At 49.7% G+C, this 23,398-nt stretch overlaps 1 protein-coding gene across 6 annotated transcripts in view; it reads right to left on the reverse strand.

The window, feature by feature from the left end:
- lef1 (lymphoid enhancer-binding factor 1) overlaps window positions 1-23,398 on the reverse strand; it is a 41,210-nt gene that overhangs the window by 4,847 nt on the left and 12,965 nt on the right. Inside the window, exons 4-10 of one of the 6 annotated variants that reach the window (XM_076727963.1) lie at window positions 14,002-14,134; window positions 10,609-10,699; window positions 8,750-8,869; window positions 7,863-8,025; window positions 6,979-7,086; window positions 5,119-5,161; window positions 4,432-4,473 (exon numbers count right to left, since the gene is read on the reverse strand). In XM_076727963.1, the coding sequence (XP_076584078.1) occupies window positions 4,439-4,473; window positions 5,119-5,161; window positions 6,979-7,086; window positions 7,863-8,025; window positions 8,750-8,869; window positions 10,609-10,699; window positions 14,002-14,134 (693 nt within the window). In that variant the 3' untranslated portion in view covers window positions 4,432-4,438. Of the gene's footprint in view, window positions 1-4,431; window positions 4,474-5,118; window positions 5,168-6,978; window positions 7,087-7,862; window positions 8,026-8,749; window positions 8,870-10,608; window positions 10,700-14,001; window positions 14,135-23,398 lie in introns of all 6 variants that reach the window. The other 5 variants (XM_076727962.1, XM_076727964.1, XM_076727959.1 and 2 more) reach the window with 5 other exon arrangements.

Raw genomic sequence — 23,398 nt, forward strand, 5'->3', positions numbered from 1 at the left:
AACCTGAGACCTTTAAGTGCCAGCCCTTTGTTACATCATCCGTCGGTTCGGGCTGGCTCAGACTCTCGCACTTCAGAGCTCTGCTAAGTAATTGTCCACACATTTAGATTAGCGTCTGGTGCGGTGGCGTGTTGGCAGCGACCTTGGCTCGGATCGCACAGCTGGCTTCGGCGACACCTTTTCAAACGAGCCTCATCTCTGTACGTTTGCGGCTCTTAAAGGGAAAATAAACCGGCAGGCCAATAAAAAAAAAGCACCTGGAAGACAAAGCGATGTTTGAAACAAAACGCTGCTCAGTCAGCACTTTCTTTGGCTGGGAGACACTCAACATAAAAGAAATCGGCCCTTAAAAAAAAGCCTTTGAAATTTTTAACCTCCAATCAAACGGCGAGCTCAGGGGACGCTGAAGCTTTTCCACAGGGGCTATCAGCAAGTGGGGGGGGGGGGGGGGGGGTGCAGAGAGAGAAGATGGTGTCTGTGTTAAACGCTGGAGAGAAGGGAAGGGTGGGGTCTGGTTGTGGTCAAAAGGGGAAAGAGGGGAGGGGGAGTCACCAAAACCCCAAACCTCAGGCATGTGTGGGTGAGACTAGGGGAGTACAGGAGGGTGTGGGAGGAAGAGGGGGGCGGCAGTGGGAGGCGTTGCCCACATCTGAGGCGGCATCGCTGGGGGCCCGGGCAGCTGGAGTCTGGCCGTGTGCCCCCGCACGGCTCAGTCTGAGCCGCTGCAGGCCGGGGGAGGCGGGGGAGGAGGGGGAGGAGGGGAGATTCAAAGAGCCGGCACAATGACTGCTCCCTCTGCTGCGGTCTCGCTTCAAAGGCCTCCACCGCCACTCATATTCTCCGCCAGGACGGAGGAGCAGGAAGAGGAGGAGCGAGGAAAGAGGAGGCACGGACCGAGTGACGGAGGGATGAAAAGATGGAGCTGAGGGTGAGGCTCTAACAACGGGCAGACCGACTGGGGGAAATAAAACGAAGAGCGCTTCCTTCAGCCCCACCGTCCTCTTCCTGTCTGCGGCCCCGTGTTACCTGGGGGCCTTTCGCTCAGAGATAAGCATCTCACGAGGGGAGCGCTTTTATAGGGTCACATATCTGCGCCTCCTACTCCTCTGAAGAAGGCCTGCGCTGCCTCAAGGAGCCGCAGGAGTGAGGCTGAGGGGGAGGGCACAGACGGCGAGAGAAAGAGAGGAAGTGGGGAAGACATGACAAAAAGCGGCGAGCCTGGACCCTCATACTGTTCGTGCAGCTGGCCAAACCGCAGCACAATGGGCTCGTGACTCAATCCAAACAAATTTCAGGCCCCAGTCTAAACAATGGCAGCACTATAGCTGCATTTCTCACATGTAAACAGCCCTCTGAGAGGCTTATACCCCCCCACCCCACCCCCCACCCCACCCCCTAATGGTTTTTTTCCCTCTTAAAAGTGTCAAATAAGGTTGGCGGCCGGGATGAGACGAGCACGTCGGCGCAAAAGGTCTGTGCTCCTCAGCTAAGACCACATAATTACATCAAGTTTGACATGCTGTCACCCTCTGGATGTGCGGAGCGCAGAGAGACTCCTCCTCACAGAGGAGGCTTTGTGGAGGTCAGGGGAGCGAGAGGACGGGAGGACGGCGGGGGTGAACATTTCCGATTCCATTTCCTACCCAGAGAAACATTAGCCGGGGCGTCGCTGTGATTTAAGCCCAAAACTCCCTCCTCCACCTCCCACTCACAACCATTTTCCCCCTTTTTTCATCAAGCAGTACAGTTTTAAAAACCTCCTCTCGTCTCCTCTGTGCTGCTCAGAGCGACACCCAGAGTCAGGCTTTTTTTGTGATTCGGATTCCTTCCCCAATTATCCCAGGTCACTAATAAGGCGGGTGTGGAGGCACTGGGCTGTGCCGCGGTGGCCTAAAGGCTCGGTGCCAAATTGAAACGACTCGGGAAATAGAGGCAGACGCCGAATCTTGCCTAATTGCGGCTGGGTGTGTGGATGGCTGCTCGTATGTGTGTGAGAGGGAGAAGTGTGCAGAGCGACGAGGGTCTGAGAGAGAGAAGATGAGAGGCAACAAATAAAAAGAAGACGAAGGGCAAAGAAATGAGGGATGGAGACTGAAGCATGAGTGGCAGGCGGTCGAGGGAGATTGGCTAAACTCAGAAGTCGGGAGAATGAGGGATTTTCTTCTGGCCCTTTTCTTACCCTCCCTCTCCCCCTAACACACTCCCACCCCTCCTCTCTCCTCCTCTCCCCTCCTCGCTCATCAAAGCCTTTTGACAGCTGACTTCTGGCTGCTCACATCAGAGGGAGCAGAGAGGGGAGGAGAGAGGGGAGCCACCAAAGCTCCTGCTCCAACAACACTTCCCTTCACGTCTCTGGACCGGGACCTTTTTCAAAAGACGTCCTGGATCACGAATCGAACGCACCTCTCGACTTGTAAAGGCGCCCACAACAAAGGAGCGTCTGAGCAGACGACTCGTGCAGTTTTATGGCACTTTGCAAGTGTTTGCAACTTCCACAGCCCAGATTAAAAGGCCAGCTTTGTTACGAGTGTCTCCCCCCTGTGAAAAAAATGCGCAGTGGCCGAAATGGGAGAAAGCCTCGGGGGTATGAATGTGTCTCGGCCAGATAACTATGTCAAAGGCTGTGAATCAGCGGGCTTAGTCAGACAAAAGGCTCGAGAGGAAGCCAGAGAGGGAAACCAAACGGAGAGAGACGGGCGCAGGAGCGGCGAGGAAAGGTGGGGCGAAACTGCACATGTCCAGGGAAAAGAGGGCTGAGCGACGACGTCGTCAGAGCTCCTCTGCGGTGAGAGCCAGCTGTGCGGCGGGCCCAGTGTTTGACATGCTAAAGACAACAAAGAGGAGCGACGGTGAGCCATAAAACACAGCGCGACCACTCGTCTCCTCGCAGGCGGAAAAAGTCAGCAGAGGCCATAAAGTATGATAATGTGAAGGAGCAATAAGCCCTGATCTCCTCAGAGAAGCTAACAGACCGACACATTTCACTCAGTGCGACTGAAAAGAGAAAAATGTTCACTGTGTTTGGACCCTCCTGCAAAAAGGTGTTCAACCTGCGCCTTCCTCACGTGAAGGACAGACAGGCAGACAGACGGGGTGGAGGCCAGGCCAGATGAAAAGAAACAGACAAACGAGTTCATTTAAAGATGTTTTTTGGCGTCTACACCAAGCTAACCTCAATCCAGCTCTTTGGGATCTGCATAAATTGAGGGCTTGGGGAGTTGTGGCAGTATCCTTGGTATTATGCATATTAGTTTAAGGCTGTCACTGAGAATCAGCAAGGGTGTCCATCCCGCTGCGGCTAGGCGCTGCTAATTATTGGATCAGAGATAAAGTGCTTTTTAGCGCTCGCTCTCTCTGCGCTTTTGAAAACCGGCTGTGGCGAGAGGAAAAAAAAAAAAAAGAAAAGAAAAGAAAAGCAGCCCAATTTTGGGTTCAGAGAGAGCCACCGGGTCAGGAATTGATCAAGTGGAAAACCTTTGTCTGGTTAGGGCGATTTCGACGCGAGGCCAGATTTGTCACATCTGCCTGGATGTTTGTGCTGCCGAGAGGCAGCGGAACAACAGGATGCTACCAGGCTCGCAGGGAGGGAGGTGGAGAGAGAGAGGAAGACTCACGGAGGGAAAATAGAGTTGCCTTCGCCACATATTGGGAACGTTAATCCTTCTTTCGGCAGAAAAAAGGACAAGTGACAGTTGGGTGAGGGTCTGACATGTCATGTGAATCAATATATCTCAACAAATCATTCATATGTGAAAAAAGCAACTGCGGAGCTCCTTTGTCGTGAAGGCATTATAGACACCCTGAAACCCCAGATAGCATGAAATCTTATTAAGGTATAGCATCTCATTAAGTTCCTGCCAAACAAGCTGCTGGATGCCGCTCTGCCTCACAAAGATGCAGAGAGCGACAACACATGTAGTCCATATGGGGCTGAGCTGACATCTTAGCCTCCACCAGCAGCTAAAAAAACTGCTCTGGGCTTGTAAAAGTGCTCTCAGATGCATCATTTAGTGAGTGTTTAGAAGAAGCAGAGTGGATGAGATGTTTGATTTATTAAGCAATCATTTCGCTTTTCAGACGCTTTTCCAACATACAGAGGGAGAAAGAAACGCTGTGAACCGCCGACACGACATCTGACCTTCCACGCAACCAGTGCCCAGCACAACCAGTTCAACGTGTACACACACACACACACACACGCAGAGGGAGAAAATCCAGTGCCTATTGTGCTGAGGCCAAACTGCACACACACAAAGCACAATCCCTCTTCAGGCCTTAACACCACTGACACAATGACCATGGCGAGGTTAGGGTGGACCTTTTTAGGATTAGTCTGTGAGTACACACTCTCAAGTCAGAGTTTAGCAGTTTAAAGAGACTTGACATGTATTGAACTGATCAGACAGGGAGGGGGTGGAGGGGTGGTCTTACCATTTTCTCAGATGTACGCCGTTTTCATTCTCTGGCCTGTACCTGCAGAAAATGGCATCTTTTTAAAAAATTTTGAGGTATGCGGACAGCAGAGATCTCTACCGTCCATCTGGCCTACACAGTGTACAGACCCAAAAAAGAAATGGAAATACTGACATTTTACTTAAGATGTAATTCTCAATGGATTACAGGTTGCAGTTCTGAGAGGAGGCTCATAAGCGCAGCTAAACAAGGTCAGCAGAAAGACAGACTGGAGAGCAGCAGGCAAACAAATAGTGCAAAGCCCAGGATCGGTAAGTAGTCGTACAGAATGGACAGACTAATCCCAAAGTAGGTGTAATATGTGAAGACGGGGATGAGAGAGAGGGAAGGAACAAACGGACGGAGGGATGTATACAAAAACAGTCGGTAAGAAGGTGAGGGACTATGCTGCCTGCACGGGATCAAGCCAGTCTACTGAAGCCAGAATGAGGGCAGTGGGTGACATTAGCTGGACTTTCTGGGGGTTCGTCCCTTCTACGGGGGGATTAGTTGTCTTTTTGCAGTTTTACAGAGTGCGGTAATCAAAAGGCAGCGGCGTGCTGTGAGAGATGACGTGTCGTCCATGGAAACATGGCGGAGCTCACCACTTCAAGATGCGACAGACCAGAGAGAAAGGAGGAGGAAGTGGAGGGAGCGTTGGCTTACCGGGGGCTGTTTCCTGCATCTTCTCCCTCTTCCGCTTCTTCTTCTTTCCCTAAAAAATATACAGAGGAACACATAAAGTGTGGCTCCAGCACTCACGCTCACTAGACCACTCTGGTATCCTGCTGCTGACTGCCATGTTCACTCATCCCCTGCTGGGCAACCAACCAGCATCCCTTGGACTCCGGACTCCACCAGCAAACTGCCACGCTGAGGGGGACGGACCAAGCGCGAGTCTGGGCCGATGCTAAGTGTGCTCCCCCTCATTTCCAATCATTTTCGGGCCTTTGTCCCGAGCAGACAGAGGCTCGGCTCGTCCTGCTGTTGTGACCGGTCTGAGCCGCGTTTCCGCTGCCTTTGAAGTCCTCTAATGACAAATATTAACATGAAGTGCAATTAAAAACGCTCACTGTAATTAGGCTAGTCTAGCTCGATGGCTGTGAAGAGCGCCACTCTTTTTCCAGCGAGGTGGTGGGAGTGTGCAAGGATTTATAGCTTATGCTAAATCCCCAGGGGGGAGACTATAGGTATAGATAGCAGCGTAGAGTCGTTCTAGTCAAATATGAGCAGCACTTTGGTTTCCTGCTGCAAAGTCTGCTAATCCACTTATTCATGAGCTAATCTGCCTTCCACTGCTGCGGCAGACAGGGGAGAAGAGACTAAGTGAGAGTGGGTGAGAGAAAGGATGAGAGAGGGGTACACAGCAAAACTATGAATGCTGCACGCTCTCCATGCCAGTGCCTTACCTATTTTGGGTGTTTCCAGGCATGATGCGCCGTTCCTGTGCACTGCTGAGGATTTTGACTGGGGGGGGGGGCACAGAGTAGCGCTTGCAGGGGTTCAACTTGTGAGAATATTTAGCGTTACACGTATTGTTTCCCTTTATCTCTCTGGCGTGCCAAGCAGAAAGCCATTCCTCCACCTTTTCCCCACCTGTCAAACATGTCTGTGCTAACAAAGCCGGAAACTAAATGGAACCTGGCTAACTGTCACCGGCTGACGTTGTGCATCTTTAACTGTGCTGCGAAAACCGTCTCCCCCCCTCAGCGAGGCATTTTGGCAGCGGAGCAGTGGAGGCAGAAGGAGGCGGGATGCTGTCGGTGTCCGAGGGGAGGCAGATAAACACCACAAAGCACTTTGGTGGTGGAGTGAATGTGAGTGCCGGAGCCACACTTTTAATAAAGGCTGGTGCTCTCTCTCACAGACTCATACACGCCACACTCTCAGAGACAGACCCGACGACTTCCACGCAGATACACACAACGCGTACGCACGCACACACGCACGCCGCCATGCATGCACGCACACGCACGCACGCACACACACACGCACACACACACGCACGCACGCACACACGCACGCACTCCGTCATGCACGCCACAGAACAGACTTGCATCTTAAATGCAGCTGAACCTCCCACATTCACAAACAAAATGGGCAGCTAGAGGAGCAAAGGTGGTGCTGCTGAACGCTGTGTGCCATCCAGCCTCCTCAGCTCAGCCTAACAGGTGCTTTTTACATCCAAAGCTCCACGCTGATATGGAACATCAAAGACTAGCATAACCATTACCAGGCAGTTTTCACTCACTGTGGCAATAATAATGTCCCTGATACTACAATCCAGCTTAGTGTGGATGGTGATAGAGCAGCGAATCACAGTGTCATGAATTACACATCAGGCCGAAACAAAGGCTCCACAAATGGACCCCATTAGCATGGAGCCGACTAGCCTGAATTGGTGTGCGTGTCATCATTGTGCGCCGTTTTCACAACAAGTCATGCAACACGGACATAAACAAACAACATAAATCAACATCCACACACGCACGCGCACCTCTGCCAATCTGTTCTGTTGATACTTACATAATTGTCTCGAGCGGACCAGCCGGGGTAGAGCTGCATGTGGAGCTGCCGTTCCTTGCGGGCTAACTCATAATACTTAGCTTGCTCTTCCCGAGATAAAGCATGCCACTGTTTCAGTACAAAAGGGGATTAGGGAGAAAATAGCATATAGTCAATTACTGGCATGCACTTGCATGTTCCCTGCATAAAGAAGTGTGCTGGTGTTTTGGTAAAAAGAAAAAAAAAAAAGCTTCTTTTCAACTTCCAAACGTTTGGTGTAGAAAAAAATGTGGGGGGATAAAAGAGAGACAAAGAAGACGGGGGGGGGGGGACACATGATGAAGAGATTAACATGCAGAGAGTCAGAAAGACGGAGAGAAGAGAAGGAAAAAAACTTTGATTTCATATCAAAACACTGGTTCCAATTTAGCAGCGCTTTTTATTCAAACTATGTCAGCGAGCAATTACCCGGCGCAGGCCACAAACCAGGCTTTGCTGTGGCTGGCTGCCTCGACCGCCGGGCCTATTCGTTAAGGCTTTTAACACGGCTCTGTGGTTCCACTCTTTTCCCAGTCCTCAAAAGGAACAAATTTTGTCATTTCCAACCGTGCCATTATCCAGGCATATTTTATTAAAGCCAATTTGATTAAACGTCAGTTAGATAGACGTTCTGTATCTGTGCTACTGGGAGGGAAGTAATTGGCCGGGGCGATCATTACGACAATAATCACAACTAGTTCATAAAGGCCTGTGTGTTAATCGAGAGGACTCCTTGGACTTTTCAAAGTAACTGGGCCGCGGACGGCGTCCTCTCTGGAGCCTCGGCGTGAGCTGTGATCTCTGTGTTTTAACTCAGTCAACAAGCTGAAGCACGGCGGCAGACAGAGCGAGGCCGGAGCACCTACCCTCCGTCCCAGGATCTGGTTGATGGCGGCGCTCTCCTTCAGCGTGCACTCGGCGACCACGTTCGCGCGCATCTCTTTCATGTAGAGCATGAAGGCGTTTAGCGGCTTCTTGATGTGCGGTCTTTTGGGCTCCTGCTCCTTTCTCTGTTCGTGCTGGGGTTTCCTGTAAAGACAAAAACAACAACAACACGGATGGAGGTAAAGCAGAGGAAGAAACAAACGAAGGGAATAAAAGAGCAAAGCGGCAGAGGAGGGAAGCTGTGGTGCCACAATGGCGACAAAAGCAGCGAGGGTCTGGTTGCTCTCAGCCAATGGGTGAGGCAGCGTGAGAGGGGTTGCCACGCCATGGGCCCCTGCCTCTTTAATCATGTGCAGTTGCACAGTTGCAGCCCTTCATGCGGAGAGATTACTTCGCCAGTAATGACAACCAAACCCGCTCGTTGGCACTCGCTTAAAACCGACGCTGCTCCAACTCCTGACTTACTTTCTAATAACCTTTTGATACTTGTACAGTCTTGCCACTAGGATGGCCATGAATAATGGAAATATCAGCGATAACCACTTCAGGGCGCTCGCAGCACTTCCCGCTGCACACGCTGGGGATGTGAATTCAGTTCAGCTCTAATCTCGGACCTGTATCTGTTGCTGGCTAAGTGTGTTGTGATCCCTGAGGCCAAATGAAGCATAGGCCTGTTATCAGCGGAGCGCGGGCCCTCGCTACTTATCTGCTCACATCAAGGGAATGAGAACAAGGCTCTGACAGAGGGTCTGTTCAGCGACGGGCCGCTGCAGCGGTGCAGCACACAAATACCTGGAAGTATGTCGTCTCAGAAAGCTGCTGATAGAGGATGTGAGGCGTGTGTGATGGAGGTCTTTTCAGGACTCACATGTGCATGATGTCTGTTTCATGCAGAGGCTCGTGTTTGACCTGTGGGTTGACGATGGCCGGGTGGGGGATCCCTGTGGCGTGGGGACCTGGGGGGCCGGGCACCACGTGGTGTGAGAACCTGCAGTAACAGACAGTGATTAATTAAAGAGGGCGCAGAGGGACGGCGGCACCAGAGTGGAAAAAAGAGCTACAGCAGTCACAAACGAGGAGAGAATGCGTCCATGCAGATTTATTTTCTGTGCGGTTCTTTCAGCTTCCGCAGCATTACGAGCAGAGGAGTGGAGCTTTAACGTCCCCGAGGGGCAGTTTGGATTACAGACAGCAGTCGATAATAATTCTAATAATATCCTGCTGGACACGTAAACAAGACCACACGAAGATCTCCCTCCAGAAGAGGTTGCAGGACGAAGGCCGTGTGTCGACAGGCGGTCGGACAGGAAGGAAATGAGAAAACTCGAATCCTTCAAACGATACGTTCCTGTTTCCAGTGGAACGCTGTCCTCTTACCTTTTCAAGACTCTAGAACTCATTAACATGCAAAGGGTCACAGTCACGTGTTCGTTTTCAGCTCTATGCTACGGCTGCAACCAGCGATCATTTTCATCATCACGACCTCCCAAAGCGACGCTTCTTTAGTCCAACCGTCCAACAGTCCAAAACACAAAGACCCTTCATTCACAATCAGAAATGACAAAGAAAAGCTGCAAATCCGGAAATTTAGGAAGCAGGAAGCAGCAAATCTTTGACATTTTGGCTTGAAAAATGAACAAAACAATTCATTGATTACAAAATTAGTTGGCGATTAATCCAAATATCTGAAGAACTGAAGTAACTAATAAAATGAGGAAGTGCAGAAGAATGAAGATCAGAGGACAGGAGGAGCTGACACTCGTACTGCAGGAGCATTTTTAAAAACCCTTTAGTTTGTTTGAGTTGTTCCCTTCAGAGCTGCTTTGATTTTACATTTCTGCTCATCAGACACATCTTCATCACTGTCTCAAACTCTTCAACACTCTTCTTCTGAGACAATCAACAGTAACATTTGCTTCTTCACTGGGTCCATGATGTCTGTATCTCCACTTTGTTCCATTTGTTAGTTTGACTCAACACTCACTCCTTCGCTCTGTGTTACGCAGTGTTTCCTCTGTCCACGGGACTCGTGAGGTATAAACTATTACTGAGGATCCAACAATTGGAACGAGGTGGAAAAGTGGGAAAAGCTCCTAAATTTGAAAAAAGTTCCCAAATCAAAAAATACTGCATGTATTCAGGGGGTCTGAGGAGAAAGCAGGAGGAGACGTTGGCTTCAACCATCCCTGATCCTCCACCTTCCATCTGGCTTCACTCAGTGTGAGCCTGAAGCCCCGTCTTTGCAAACATCATGCTGACAGAGAGAGAGATGGCGAGGGAGAAGAAAGGAAAGGAAAAAAGGCGCAGGAATGCCAGCGACAAGGATGCAGTCAAAGAACGAAGAAAGAAAAGTGGTGAAAGACACTAAAAAAAAGAGCCTCGCAAACATGAAGCGAGGCTCAGAGAGCGAAGTGCTTCCAGGAAGCTTTGATGGAGGTTAAGCAGCCATATGGTTATGCAGGGGCACGTATGATGTGATGTGTTTGACATGTGCTGGGCACACAGAGCAGCGGTGTGGCTGAAGCCGCAGCAGCGCAGCAGGAACAGCCAGAGGCGGACCTCCCCTGTGCAGCCCGCTGCAGGCCGCTGCAGGCCACCAGCCCTCCGTCGGCGCACAGAGCCAGCACGGCGTCAGCGCCATCTGATGCGAGGAGACAGGACGCTAAGCGCTCCTTGTTTACGCCAATCAACTGTGCACGCTCTCATTTCTGTTTGTCTGTGACTCACCATCCCAGCGGGGGCGTGATCTGACCCACTCCTCCAGGTGACAGGGAGTAGAAGTTGGGCATGTCTGGTCCGGGGTGATGCCTTGGCATTCCTAGACACACAGCGACACACGACTGTTAGCGCTGGAGTTCGATCAGTGTTACAATCATTCCTGCGTCCTGTGGATCGAAGCGCTGAGCGTCAAAAGATCTAACATGTCCAAACTGCAGCGACACCTGCAGCATAAAGAACAACGTCATTGTGAGACTGTTTTAATGAGGATCATTAGAAAACACAAATAACACCTGAACAGATGAGTATGAAAGAAGAAACAATACAACAGACACCTGATCCATATCACACACACTCTGTCACACTGCATTCATTCAGCCACTTTTGGCCGCAGCGATCTGAGGTCACACGTTAACTTATGGAAGCAGACGGACTTTGAGTTTTGTTTGTTTTGTTGACTTTCCCATCCTGCCTCTCTCAAAAACAGCGCCCGTGTCGGGGCTTGAACGCCCTGACACCCCCTGACCTCCCATTATCAACCAGTAAGAAAAGGATCATATTGGCCGCTTCGCTCCAGCCCTTCCACTGTGTTTAAGCTGGTTAATTGAGGCTGCAGCTCTCCCTGCAGACACGGGATTGACTTGGACTAACTGTCGGTGGATCTTCAGGACTAAGCTCCTCCATCTCCAGCTCCAGCCGGGTTTCAAGGTCGAGGGTCTCTTTTAGTAGGAAGACTAAACCAGAATGAAGCTAAAATGACTCGAATTTAACTCGTCCAACACTTGTTTGTTTTCCATTTCAGAGCAGAGCGAGAAATAATGTGATTTTAAGTCTGTAGATTCTGTGAAATACTGTTCATACACAGACAAGTACACTCTCACACACACACACACACACACACACACACACACACACACACACACACACACACACACACGCACACACACACACAAAGAAAAGAGGGCAAATGCCTCCAGATTAGCACCATCTTCTAATCCCTGCTGGAGCCTCCTTTTCTCCCTGCCTCTATCTTTTCTCCTCCTCTTTCTCTCTCCAGGCTGTGGTCTGAAGGGGCCCCCCTCCTCAGAGAAGCAGGGCGAGCAGGGGGGCTTATATCTCCAAAGCCAATGTTGCAACGCTGGATTCATAGCGTGCATAGCACTACCCCCTGCCCACTAATCCACCACGTAACACTCCTGAGGGCCCTCCCGAGGGCAGGAGGGAAGGAGGCAAGGGGTGAGGCGGTGAGGGAGGAGGGGGGAGCCCCAGCGTGTTAACCTTGTCACTCACACCCTGAAGGTGGCTAATTACTCACTCCCTCCTTCACACGTTCGCACCCGACAGCGTCACACTCGCATTTCCTCTCAACAAGCAACGCGAACTCGACTCTCATCGTCAAACCTGCAAATAATAAACATTCAAACGAATATTAAATTCCTTTAAACAAAACACATCTGAGGTTTACATGTAAAATTCAATCTCCCCGACCCCCCGCCGCCCCGCTCGACCTTCCTTCCTGCAACGCGGCCCAGCGCATATTAGAGCTCCTAATGATTAAATCCATGATTGTTTTTCATAATTAACGAGCAGATCAAAGTCTGAGGCCGCCGAGGAAGGACCGAGCGGCGAGCGGTCGATGCGAGAGCGCGAAAGGAAGAATGAGAGAGATTTGGTTTTAAGCATCTTCAGCTTAGCTCTGCTCGTATACACGCACATGAATATGCCTGGGGAAATCATTTGCAGCTAATTCTGCAACTGGATCGCTTGGACATGGATTTCTGTTGGGCTGCGAGTGCAAAGATCAAACATAGTAAGAGAAAGAGCTGCGGGGGTCCGTCTCTGCTCCTCAGTGTTCGTCAGAAACTCGCTGGATCTCTGAGGACCAGCGGCAGCAGTCAAACGTGGAGCATTACCTCATAAATTGTACGACATGACAACAAATTTCTGAAATCAAACGCGTGCATGTGCGCTCAGTGTGTTTACCGCTCCGCTCCGTGTCAACACAATTCTTTCCTGCTTCCATTAGAGAAAAATTCAACTAAAATGTGTCTGCTGCATGATGCCTCTGACATATGTGGAGCACAGTTTCTTTATGCGTCTCGCTCCCTTCATCTCACTACGCTGTGTACTCTTGTGCTCAGTTCCACATTGTTATTTATAGCCGGTCCCTCAGAACCTCCCAGACTCCTCATCATCGTCATCGCCTACATCCTGTCTGATCCCTCTCCTCCTTTTCAACTGGCAGCCGCAGGAGAAGAAAGCCAGGAGAAGAGAAAAGGTGCAGGACCGAACCGCATCGGGGCCCACGTCGCGTTCGCGAGAAGCTGCCAGAGTCTCCAGCTGCGCCGCGGCGAGGAGCTCGTCCAGACTGCTGAGGAGCTCCTCTGCAGCTGTCAGAGCGAGGCTTCATGTCGTTACTGAGAGGCAAAGAGCGCAGAGGGAGAGGGCAGCCGAGCTCAGCGCCGAGCTCAGCGCCGTCCCACGGGCGCCTTCAGATGGCTTCATGTTCGGAGCTGATAGAAAGGACGACTTTGCTGTGACACTTTTTGGTTTGTGAGTCTCGGCTGATTCCTGACAGCGCTGGCAGAAAGAGATGTTAAAGGAAAAAAAAACATCAGGTATTCAGGTTCAGTTTAATGCCGCCTGAGTTCAGCGTTAAGCACTGAATAAAATCTCTTTATTTCTGAATCTGCACAGCATCAACAAGCACTGAGGTGACCTGTTCGATCCTTTTCTGCAAGAAGACGTCCTGAAGACTTTGAATGTCAGTTCAGATAAAATTCAATGATGCATATTGACAAAACTGGGTGCTGTGAAACTCTCCATTAAAGCTCTACTGGGGAGAAACCAGCACAACCAGCCCATTACAATAAGAATCTAACAATTCTTTTAGTAACGACATCAAACGCTGAATTCTCTTTATTCATATATTAAGTTTCCAATCAAGTTAAGTTGTCACTGTCGGTCAAATTGACTTTTAATATTAAAAACTTGGGATGATGCTTAAACTGTATCCCATTGCATGTTTAGAGGCTCAGATTCAGACGAGGACACTATCGGCACCGACACTGATCTTATTAAGTGGATCAGGTATCTGGAATGAGGTGACCGATGACGAAAAGTGCAGATTCTTCACTGACGTTGTCATAAAATTCAGTGTGTCTGCTGTCAGTTATATTCATGTCAGGCAAGTTTTTAGTCTCACCGCTCAAACAATGATCTCAAAGAGTCGTCAGACCCTGAATGGAGGTCTCAGAATCGGCCTCTGGAGAGAAAAAGCTGCATCGCTGCTTCTCTGATTAAGAGTCTCCTGAAGGGGTTTGACTGTAAAGCAAAGATGGTTCACACTCACGCACACACAGTTTGGCGCGTCTCGCTCTGATTCACTCGCTCGCTCTCTACCTTGTTTGTTGCCGGCATCCTGGGGGTGATGACCAGAGTGGGACCCCGGGGCGAAGTGCTCGTCGCTGTACGTGATCAGCGGGGTGAGTGGGTGGACTGCATGGGACGGCTGCACCACGGGGACTTTGTTGGACTGTGGAGAAAAATACAAGATTTAGGATGATGTGAAAAGAACGATGACGTTATGCAGCAGATTCAACTACACTAATCCATGTGCAATATGGCCCCCGCTGCCTGCCACATGATCTCGGGGGGGGCTGGTACCGCTCACGTAGAGCGGGGGCTTTGCCTCTTTGCAGATGTGGGTAAAGGAAAAAGCAGCTAAAAAACATTTCTTTCATTATTCTCTTTTAGTGGCCTGAACCCAGCACCTCAAAACTTAGTTTAGCTTAGGTCAGCAGGACCGAAAACCCCCTCCCCTGAAGGAAGGATGAAAAACAAGTCAGAGGTGCACGAGCATGCTTGAGACAGCAAAAGAGAGTAAAGACGCCAACAGAGCTGGAGCGAATAGGAGCGAACAAGCGATAGAGCAAAGAGAGGGGAGAGAAAAGAGAGATTCAGAGGGTAGAGTTAGAGCAGAGGTCTTAGGCGGGAGATCAAAGGCAGTCATTAGCTGGTGAATAAGGGGAGTTCATTACAGAGCAAGAGCCGGGGGAAGGAGAGATGAGGGATGGAGGAGGAGGAGGAGGAGAAGGGGGGCTGGCAATGGAGAGAGAGCGCAAGTGAGACAGATGTCTGCAGCGGTACTTAATGCAGGGGTAATCACGTCAACAGTGGCCTGGCCACAGGCCCCCCCATCCCCGGCTGACTCAGAGACCTGCCTCCTGACAACTAAAATAGAGCGAGCCGGGCCCAAAAAACCCAAACACCCAACCCCCAGCCAACAGCGCTTACATGCTTCAGCAGCACTGAACACATGGTAATGCTTAGCCATGCTAAATCTACTATTCACGATCTGAGCCCAGAGCTGAGCTGGAGTGAAAATATCACCTCCACGGGATATATGGCTAATCTGAGAGACATCAGTTCACCGCTGGGTGAGAGACGTCTTACACCACACGGCTCCCACGGGCCCCGAATCAAAGACTTTCACCAAATTGTAATGAGAGGCTCTCACGGGAACGGTCACCTGACTGATAACGATGTTGGAGATACTTTAATCTCAACCTAAATTTAGTTCGAGCGTACGTTTCTGAAGAGACCAGACAGTCGAGGGACTGTTCTTCATTCGCTCGTGTTGTTGTCCCAGCGAGGTGTCCGTCAAGGTGACATTCCTGCAGCGCTAAGTGGTGATTGGTGGTCCTCCTCAGGCACTCTCTCTCACACACACACACACACACACACACACACACACACACACATGAAACCCCTTGGACACAAGGGTGGCTGGAATGTCTGCATTTCCCTGCACCTCTCGCAGACTGGCACCGGTCTCAACTTAAGACCCCGCTCTCCTCGCCGGGAACACAGAGGGTGGTGTAAGTATGTGTGTGTGTGTGTGTGTGTGTGTGTGTGTGTGTGTGTGTGTGTGTGTGCGCGTGTGGAAAAGGTTCTCAGTGTCCTTAACCACATGACGCGTCACCCACGTCAGACTCCTTATCGGGCTGGGAATCTCATCTCCGGGTTCTTTCCCCGTCGCTCTCTTGATAAAAGCCTCATCTGGCACAGGTCACATGGCTCCATCTGAGATCGGCCAGTTCGGCAGAAATAAGACAAACCCTGAACCCTGACAACTAATTCAGACACGATCCAGAGGATTTCCCCATTAGCCCAGGTGAGTGTGGCTCTTTGACCCCAGACAACAAGAGTCAAAGGTGACGGGATAATCTGTAAGTGTGGGAGTGTCAGAGCTCATCCCACAAAGGGGAGGGCTTATTAGCGAGGGCTGCTAACCCTGAAGGAGGGCTAACCGGGACGGCGGTGGCCGGGACGTGCCTACACCAGGGGCTAAATGATAGCATTCTCGCCCATATTATTTTACGCCTCTCCACTCCCATTTGTTATCCTGTGGGAATGAGATAAGAACCCGGGGGATTATCATTTTAGCTGGAGGTCTTCTCCAACTTGTAGCAGAGAGAATAGAGAGAAAAAGCGAGTGGAAACAAAAGTTAGTGTCTCGTGCTTGTTCACACAGATACGATACAGTAAAAAAAAAAAAAAAAAAAAAGAAGAAAGGTGAAGGACTCTTTAGCACCTCAGGAAGCTCGAAGCTTCTGCCGCAGAAGAGAAGTCCTCTTTCATGCTTCTCCCAGCTACAGCTGCCAACCCCCATTTTTCTCAACTTCTTAATAAACTGCCTCCATTGCAGCAAAATCCACCAAGGAAAAACCTCTGGGACCAGCATGAAACTGACGGCTACTGGGTGCACATTTCCATAAACTGCACGCCACAGCTAACCGTGGTTCACTTGGTGCAGAGCGGATGAGCGATGAATTGTCATCTTCTGATCTCTCTGAGCATCCGCAGGGGAAACGTGCATCGGGGTGAAGTCAGATCCTCACGTGCTTCCACTGCTTCACGGTCGTGACGTGCTAATAGGCCGTTGTGGAGCCACCATTTTAATTCTTCCAGGTGGAGGCTTGCTGGCTTGCTGCACCCACTCTGCAGCTCTTGGCAAGTCTGCACACAAAAATCTCACGACACCCTTTTACCAATTTCCTGGAGGAAGTAGCTGGAGACACTCAAGTGACCACAACCGTGAGGGTCACGCCACGTCGCTGCAATTTGATCCCCTCTCATCCCGATCCCGACTCTAAAAGTCCTTAGCGGCAGCGGTGTTGAGATGGAGGGCGGCCATATTGGAGGTCCCTTTTTATTGTATGGGAGAAATAATAGGCTTAGGATCTTTCTATTCATATTTTTCAGGGAGAGCGAAAGAGGAGAGGCGGCGAGGATTGAAAAGAAAACGTTCCATTTGGAATTTCATATCCAGGCTTGGCCGGCCCTTCTAAAGAACCTCTCAGATGTGGTTTTAAGAGAAATTCATTGTGCGGAACTGGAGCTGGCAGGGAGCCCTCCATGGAGGAGACACTCCAGTGTGTTTCAGCACGGGGAGCCAATGACTTGGCGTGCCGTCTGAAATTGGGGGTGGGGAAGGGAAATGGGACGTTTCTTTTTTTGTTTCTTTTTTGTTTTTTTCTGACGGAGGATTTCACTGACGGCACGCCGGTGTCTCTGAGCGAGTACTCTGTCAGATTCCTCCAACATCCTGCCGTGGTCTCTGCGTGCGTGTGTCTATGTGGTACATGCAATAACTCTCCCTGCAATATAGCCTTTTTAGCATCACTCTCCCTCTCTCCCCCCACAGCACGGCTTTTGTACTCCACTCAATTATACCACTTCTGCAGAGTGGAGTGGAAAAAAGGGAAAGCGGGAATTTTATAATAATCACTTCCCACTTCTGTAATTTATATGCAATGAGGACTCTTCGCGCCTGCAGCTACAATCAAGTGTGTAGAAACCATGTGAGGGGTTTCACAAACAGCTGGGGAGACGCAGCTCAAGTGGTGGCTATGGATTCCCATGCTGCTAAATCTTTTCACTAAGAAGCCCTTCTCACCCCAAAACCCAACCTCACCTACTCACGGGATTTTCTGCACTCTGGAGGAAACGATGCACCAAAAAAAAAAAAAAAAGGAGGGCCAGGATATTAAAAAGATGAGGCAAGAAATAGTTCTGTGATTGCAAACAGTTTCATCAAGAGTTTGCCGTAAATTTTCAATAACACGATTCCCAGCGCCTGAAGAAATGATTTACAATAACTGGCAGAGCGCACACGCCCTCTCTGATTGTTTAAACACCATCTTTGGCTACTGTTTCCACTGACAATGTGATCATAAAGAGGGCCTGATTACAGACGGAAAGCCTCCGTAAATCCACAAGTAGGAGTATGAAGTCAGGGTGTGCCCGCGCCCTCAGACCAGGTGTTCACTCTCAGGTGTGTTTGTGTGCAACTTGTCCGTCCTCCTCCCAACAAAAGTGAGCAAACATTCTCTCATAGTAGCTTTGCAGCGCAGAAAAGAAAAGGGACTGTACCGCCCCCCCTCCCCTCCCCTCCCCTCCCTCTTTGCCAAAACCAGTAGAGACCAACCTGAGGAAGCTTAAATAAATAACCAATTACCATTCGCAGAGCGGGTTGAACCCCACCAGCTTCGAGTGGAGTGCTAAAAATGGAATGTTTTATTGGCAGGATGGCCCCTTGGCCAGGGGGCTTAATGTAACGAAACCCAATTAATGGAGAAGAAAGCCCGGCCGCCAGCGATCGAGGGAGCGCCACGCGCCCGGGGTAATGAGACGAACAAGCGAAGCCAAGCACAGGGACAGAAGTGGAGGAGGCTACGAATAACAGGAAAAGCCTGCCCTGGAGAGAAATTTACATCTGTGAAGCCGCCCAATCTCTCTTTCTCCCTCCTCCTTTCATTTCAATCATAAATCCTGCGTGCTAGTCACAGTCCGGAAGTTGAAGAGAAGCAGTGACGCCGAAGAAAAATGGAAAACAAGGTGACGCTCACACACAGAAAGGTGTAAAAGGAAATCACAACCTGGCATCAGAACGTTTGGCTGCACAGAGAAGCTCAGCGTTCTGGTTTCAGAGGCTAAGTCGCAGCACACGTCTATCACGCGAGGAAACTCGTCACGCTGTCCTCTAAATACCACGTTACACCCACACACTCACATTAGCACACATGACTGACACATGCCACTGCATAAACATGGAATCCACACACACAAAAGGCACACAGCTGTAAAATATGGTCACGGTACACGGCGGTCAGGGTCTGCACTAACCACACGGCTAATGAATTTAACACATACATGCGACATATGAACGCAGAGACCCCGCTGACAGCTGACTGTCTTCTTTCCCACCGCTGAATGGGACGAGGTGGATTACCCATCATCCTTCAGTTGGCATGAAGAGCGTGTGCTCCAAGCAAACCAATCACGCAAGCTCTCGCGCTGACATTCTGAACGTGCAAAGAAGATAATTTGTGTGAAATATGCCTGCCCCAGATGAAAAGACTCGATCCGCTTTTTAAAGTGTTCAACTCTTAATTTCTATATGTCGAGGAGCTATTAAAAAACCGAGGGAAGAGCGAGCGAGCGACAGAAACCATCCAGCTGCTGTTTTTCTTCCCTGTTCGGTGGGAAGTGTAACCTAAACGACAGCAGCCGGGCTGTTTTTGAAGAGCCGAGGCTTTAAAAAGGTCGAGCAAGAGGTCGTGACTGTTTGAATTAGAAGCTGCAGCACCGGCTGGGCGAGAGTCCAGGACAGACGGACGCTGGTGGAATCAGGTCGCATCTATATGATAACACAGTGTCACTGACCGAAGAACAACAGAGTCCAACGTTGTTAGAGGATGAGTCAACGACACCTGAAGACCAAAACCAGCAACGTTTCTGAAAACGTGCGTCTGTGGCTCATCCATAAACACTGACCACGTAAATCTTTGAAACCTAAAACTGCTGGACACTGTAGTTTTTACACACTGGGACTTGAACAGGACCAAGGTGCTTCTCTGGGGACTATTTCCTGTGGTGAATGAATACACGTGCTACTTCAGTGAGCATTAGCAGCAGCAGGATGGTGCATGTTGGACTCAACCAGTCATCAGTTTGGGTTACTGCTGTTCGGCGTTTTGGCTTCTGCTTTGGTTCATGAGGATGTTTCTAATTGTTTCACACAGTCTGCGGCACAGAGGAATCAGCTATTGGAAACACAGACAATATTTATCGGCAGGATCAAGTCATTGTTGGTTCTGATTGGTCTGTTCGTGGGATTTATTGACAAAGAGGAAAAATGAAGAATACCAACAAGCTTGTCCCTTAAAAACGAACGACACATTCCACATTGTAGTGCACTGCTAGTTTGGAAAAATGTTGACATTGATCTCCATATTCAGACACACTGCCAGGCCCGGATGTGGATGCGCTGCGTGGAAATACAGGTGTGGATTTGGGGTTTTTGTGTCACGTGATTGACGTCATGTCACACTATTAAACCACCGCGTGGAAGTCGATCAGCGCAGAGTGGTCGACTCCTCTGCTGTTGTGTTTGCAGAGTGTGAATGTGTGTGTCAATGTGTGTGTGTGTGATGGAGGTGTGGTGGGGGTTGGGCCGCCGCTCTGGCAGAGCCCTGGGCGAACGGCAGGATGTTCACCTTGCGGCGGGGCACAGGGCTCATTATCACAGCAGGACCTGGTCACATCAAAGGACTGAGGAAAGGGCAAACATTCTGCTGAAGTGCCACTGTCAGCAGGCCTGCGAGCACACATGCAAACACACACACAAAAGGCGGACCGCACACACACTTGAGCACCCTCTAGGCATCTATACCCCCACAAAGAAGATGGCTGCTCTCTGTAGCACCGCTAGCACAAAAGAGACATTAACACCTGGTGTATCTGGACACTGTCGCTGTGTGCGGCTGCATTCAAAGCCGCCTCGGTTACCTGATCAGCTGTGTGTTTCGTACCGGGGGGAGCGCTAATCTTGGGGCCCGTGTTTGAACTCACCGTTAAAGCTGACCATGAGCACAAACTGTTTGGAGCACACTTTATTTTTCTTCCTGAATCAATCGGCATCCCTCTCCGGCGACTATTTATAGCAACCCTGCTGCTGCATTAACACACTGCATGATTTATCATTAGCAGCCAGCTCTGGTCTGCTGAGTAGCTACATTCATGCCAGGCAGCGCGGCGGTGCCAACATCCACATTCAACAACAACACTCGACGGCCCTGAGAGATGTACACAAATAAATTCGCAGCACAAGCTAACTTTGTGTGGCAAGCGCGCTAAAACCTTAGCCTCCGCACAATACCAGCGACGGAGAGAAAGAGGGAGAGAAAACGCAGTGCAGAATGGGGGAAAAGTGCTGATGAGTTGCCTTATGCAGGAGCTTCATAGATCCGTCGAACAAGAGCGGATTTGCCTGCTACACCTAGATAGTGTTTCCCCCCCTCAGCTTTCGCCCAGGTATTCTGGGCATGAATGGCTGTCAGTTTGGATTTGGGAGCTCAGCGTTGAGGGGGAAAAATAGAGTCTGGTGGGGGTCTTTGTGTGTCTCTACCTGTGGAGACGAGAGCTGGAGACAGTACACTTCTCGCTGAGCCCGAGCTAGCTCCGATGCAGCACTGACACCGCGTCCGCGGACAGGAAGGGGTAAATATTAGCATTGCTGGCTAGCCAGGGAGAGCTGGGTGCAGGCAGGCGGCAGCAGGCTGTGGAGGCGCTGCCGTGTTTGCAGGGACGGTTTTCGATGGCACAGAGCAGGAAAATGTGGATGGGGAGGTGATTTGAATGAGAGCTGCCTCTGCCTGAGCTGTAGAGAGTATTGACCTAGTTTTCCTTCTGTATTTCACTCAGACAGATGCAGAGCCGCAAACAGAGCGCGCAAGAATAGAAAGAATAAAAATACTGATGGGTTAGTGAGTCTGAACCGTTGACGACTCAATGGAACAAAAAAAGCCATAAATGGTTGAATCTCATAAATTTCCTTTGACAGGGTTAGTCTGAAGGTTATGTAATGTTTCAAAGTGCAGGTCACAAGAGGCCTTGTTGCCTCAGGTGTAATGACACCTGTGCCCCGGCCTTGATCTGAACTTTTGACCTGGTTGTCACATGATCGATGCGCCTTTCACCTCAGTGAACCACTGCACTTGAAGGCTCACACGCCGTGTCTCCTTTCACTTTTTACAGAATTACACAAGCAGCCAGACAAAGCTGCGTTTTTCACCCGGTTCCAAACGCCACCTGACCGTTTTGATGGCGGTTAGGACGAGGTAAGGTTCGTGCCACCGCGCTCACAGGAAGCATTCATGGTTCAGGATCACATTGCAAACCTTTCTGCTTATTCACATTATGGACCGCGCAACAATACCAGCAGCCCACTGTTTGGGTGTGATTCCACGTTTTAAGGGATTAACTGGTAAAGACTACCAACAACTGCCTTTCAGCCTGGAATTAGTCATTAATCAAACCACACATTTTAGGGCTCCTTTCTAGGCAGGCGCACACGCCCCTGTTAAGATCTGAATGAAAAGCACAAAGCTATTCAAATCTGATCCCCTCCGAACAAATGGCTTTTCTCCATCCCCACAGACGCAGGAACACTTCGAGGACCTCTCCAAGGATCCGAACGGTCACATGAAAACTCCGCCTCGTCAATTAGCTTTGTGGCAGGGTTTTGTGGGCTTTAATACAAACAAAACAATGACCATGTACAACATGGCAACGGACAACGTCTGCTTATCCCCTGATACCTCTAAAGAAATGGTAATGGTGAATTTCTGGAGCACAAAAGGGACTCCTTCGGCTCGGGGCATATGGTTACAGCAACATTATAGGCCACACTCGTGCACCTGATGCCGCAAATGTGAATGATAAGCTATACAATGAACACACCGAGGCTGTAATTCAGCTCTTAGCTGGATTTATTCAGAGGGGACTGTGCATACGTTTGAAATAATCTCATTTGTCTATTAAGGAAGCACTTTTAGATTCAATGCGCTGCCAAACAGTCAGATGGGAGGACTGGATGTCCTTTTCCGTACGGCAGTGAACTGATAGTAAATAGTAGATTTTACATCTTTGGGTTCTGGACTGTTGGTCACACAAACAATATTTCATTTTTCTAGACTGAAAATTCAAGCAGATGTTAAATGACACTTGAACCATGAATGTACACCTTTGACGTCATTACCTGTAACTTGAAAAAACCAAAGCAAGACTTTGTAAATGAGGATTAAAGTCAGACAATAACTGGAGGTTTCTACAGGACACACGTGCATCATCCAATGAAACTGAGTCACCTCCTGACAAGTTAATGCTCAGCTCTGCTTCAGGTCGCGTACGATCATGTTCACGCATCTCTGAAAACATTCACCATTAACTAGCTGCTTATCAGCTGCATATTTGCTCTTTATGGGTCATTAGAAATTCACTCATTGATGCCTAATTCTAGTGGTTAGGGTTAAGACTTTAATTCATGTACAACAGCTTCCTTATTTTCCATCAATAAGCAGTAATTAGGATGTTATTGAGAGAAAAGTCTTCATTAACGGCCTAGCAGTTGTAGAATATGGTCATACATAATGAGGCATTAATAAATGCTGCATAATGACTAATAAAGAGCCAGTGAGATGCTAATAAGCTGCTAGTTAATGGTGAATATGTGTTCCTTAATATGAAGTTCTGCCCTTTCGTAGCTCAGCTGCTCAGCGAACCACTGCTCAACTCTTCAAATTAAAGTCAAACACAACTTTTTCATGGCTGCGTCGATGTGGAGGGCGTGCCGCTGTTTACGATGGAGGACTGACTGAAGTGTGGATGTGCGTGGCAGGGCGCGGCGGGCACTCAGATTTCTCCCCCATCTTTCATCTGGAAAGATGGGGAT

The sequence above is a fragment of the Chaetodon auriga genome, chromosome 4 (genome assembly GCF_051107435.1).
Source record: "Chaetodon auriga isolate fChaAug3 chromosome 4, fChaAug3.hap1, whole genome shotgun sequence".
NCBI classification, from domain to species: Eukaryota; Metazoa; Chordata; class Actinopteri; order Chaetodontiformes; family Chaetodontidae; genus Chaetodon; species Chaetodon auriga.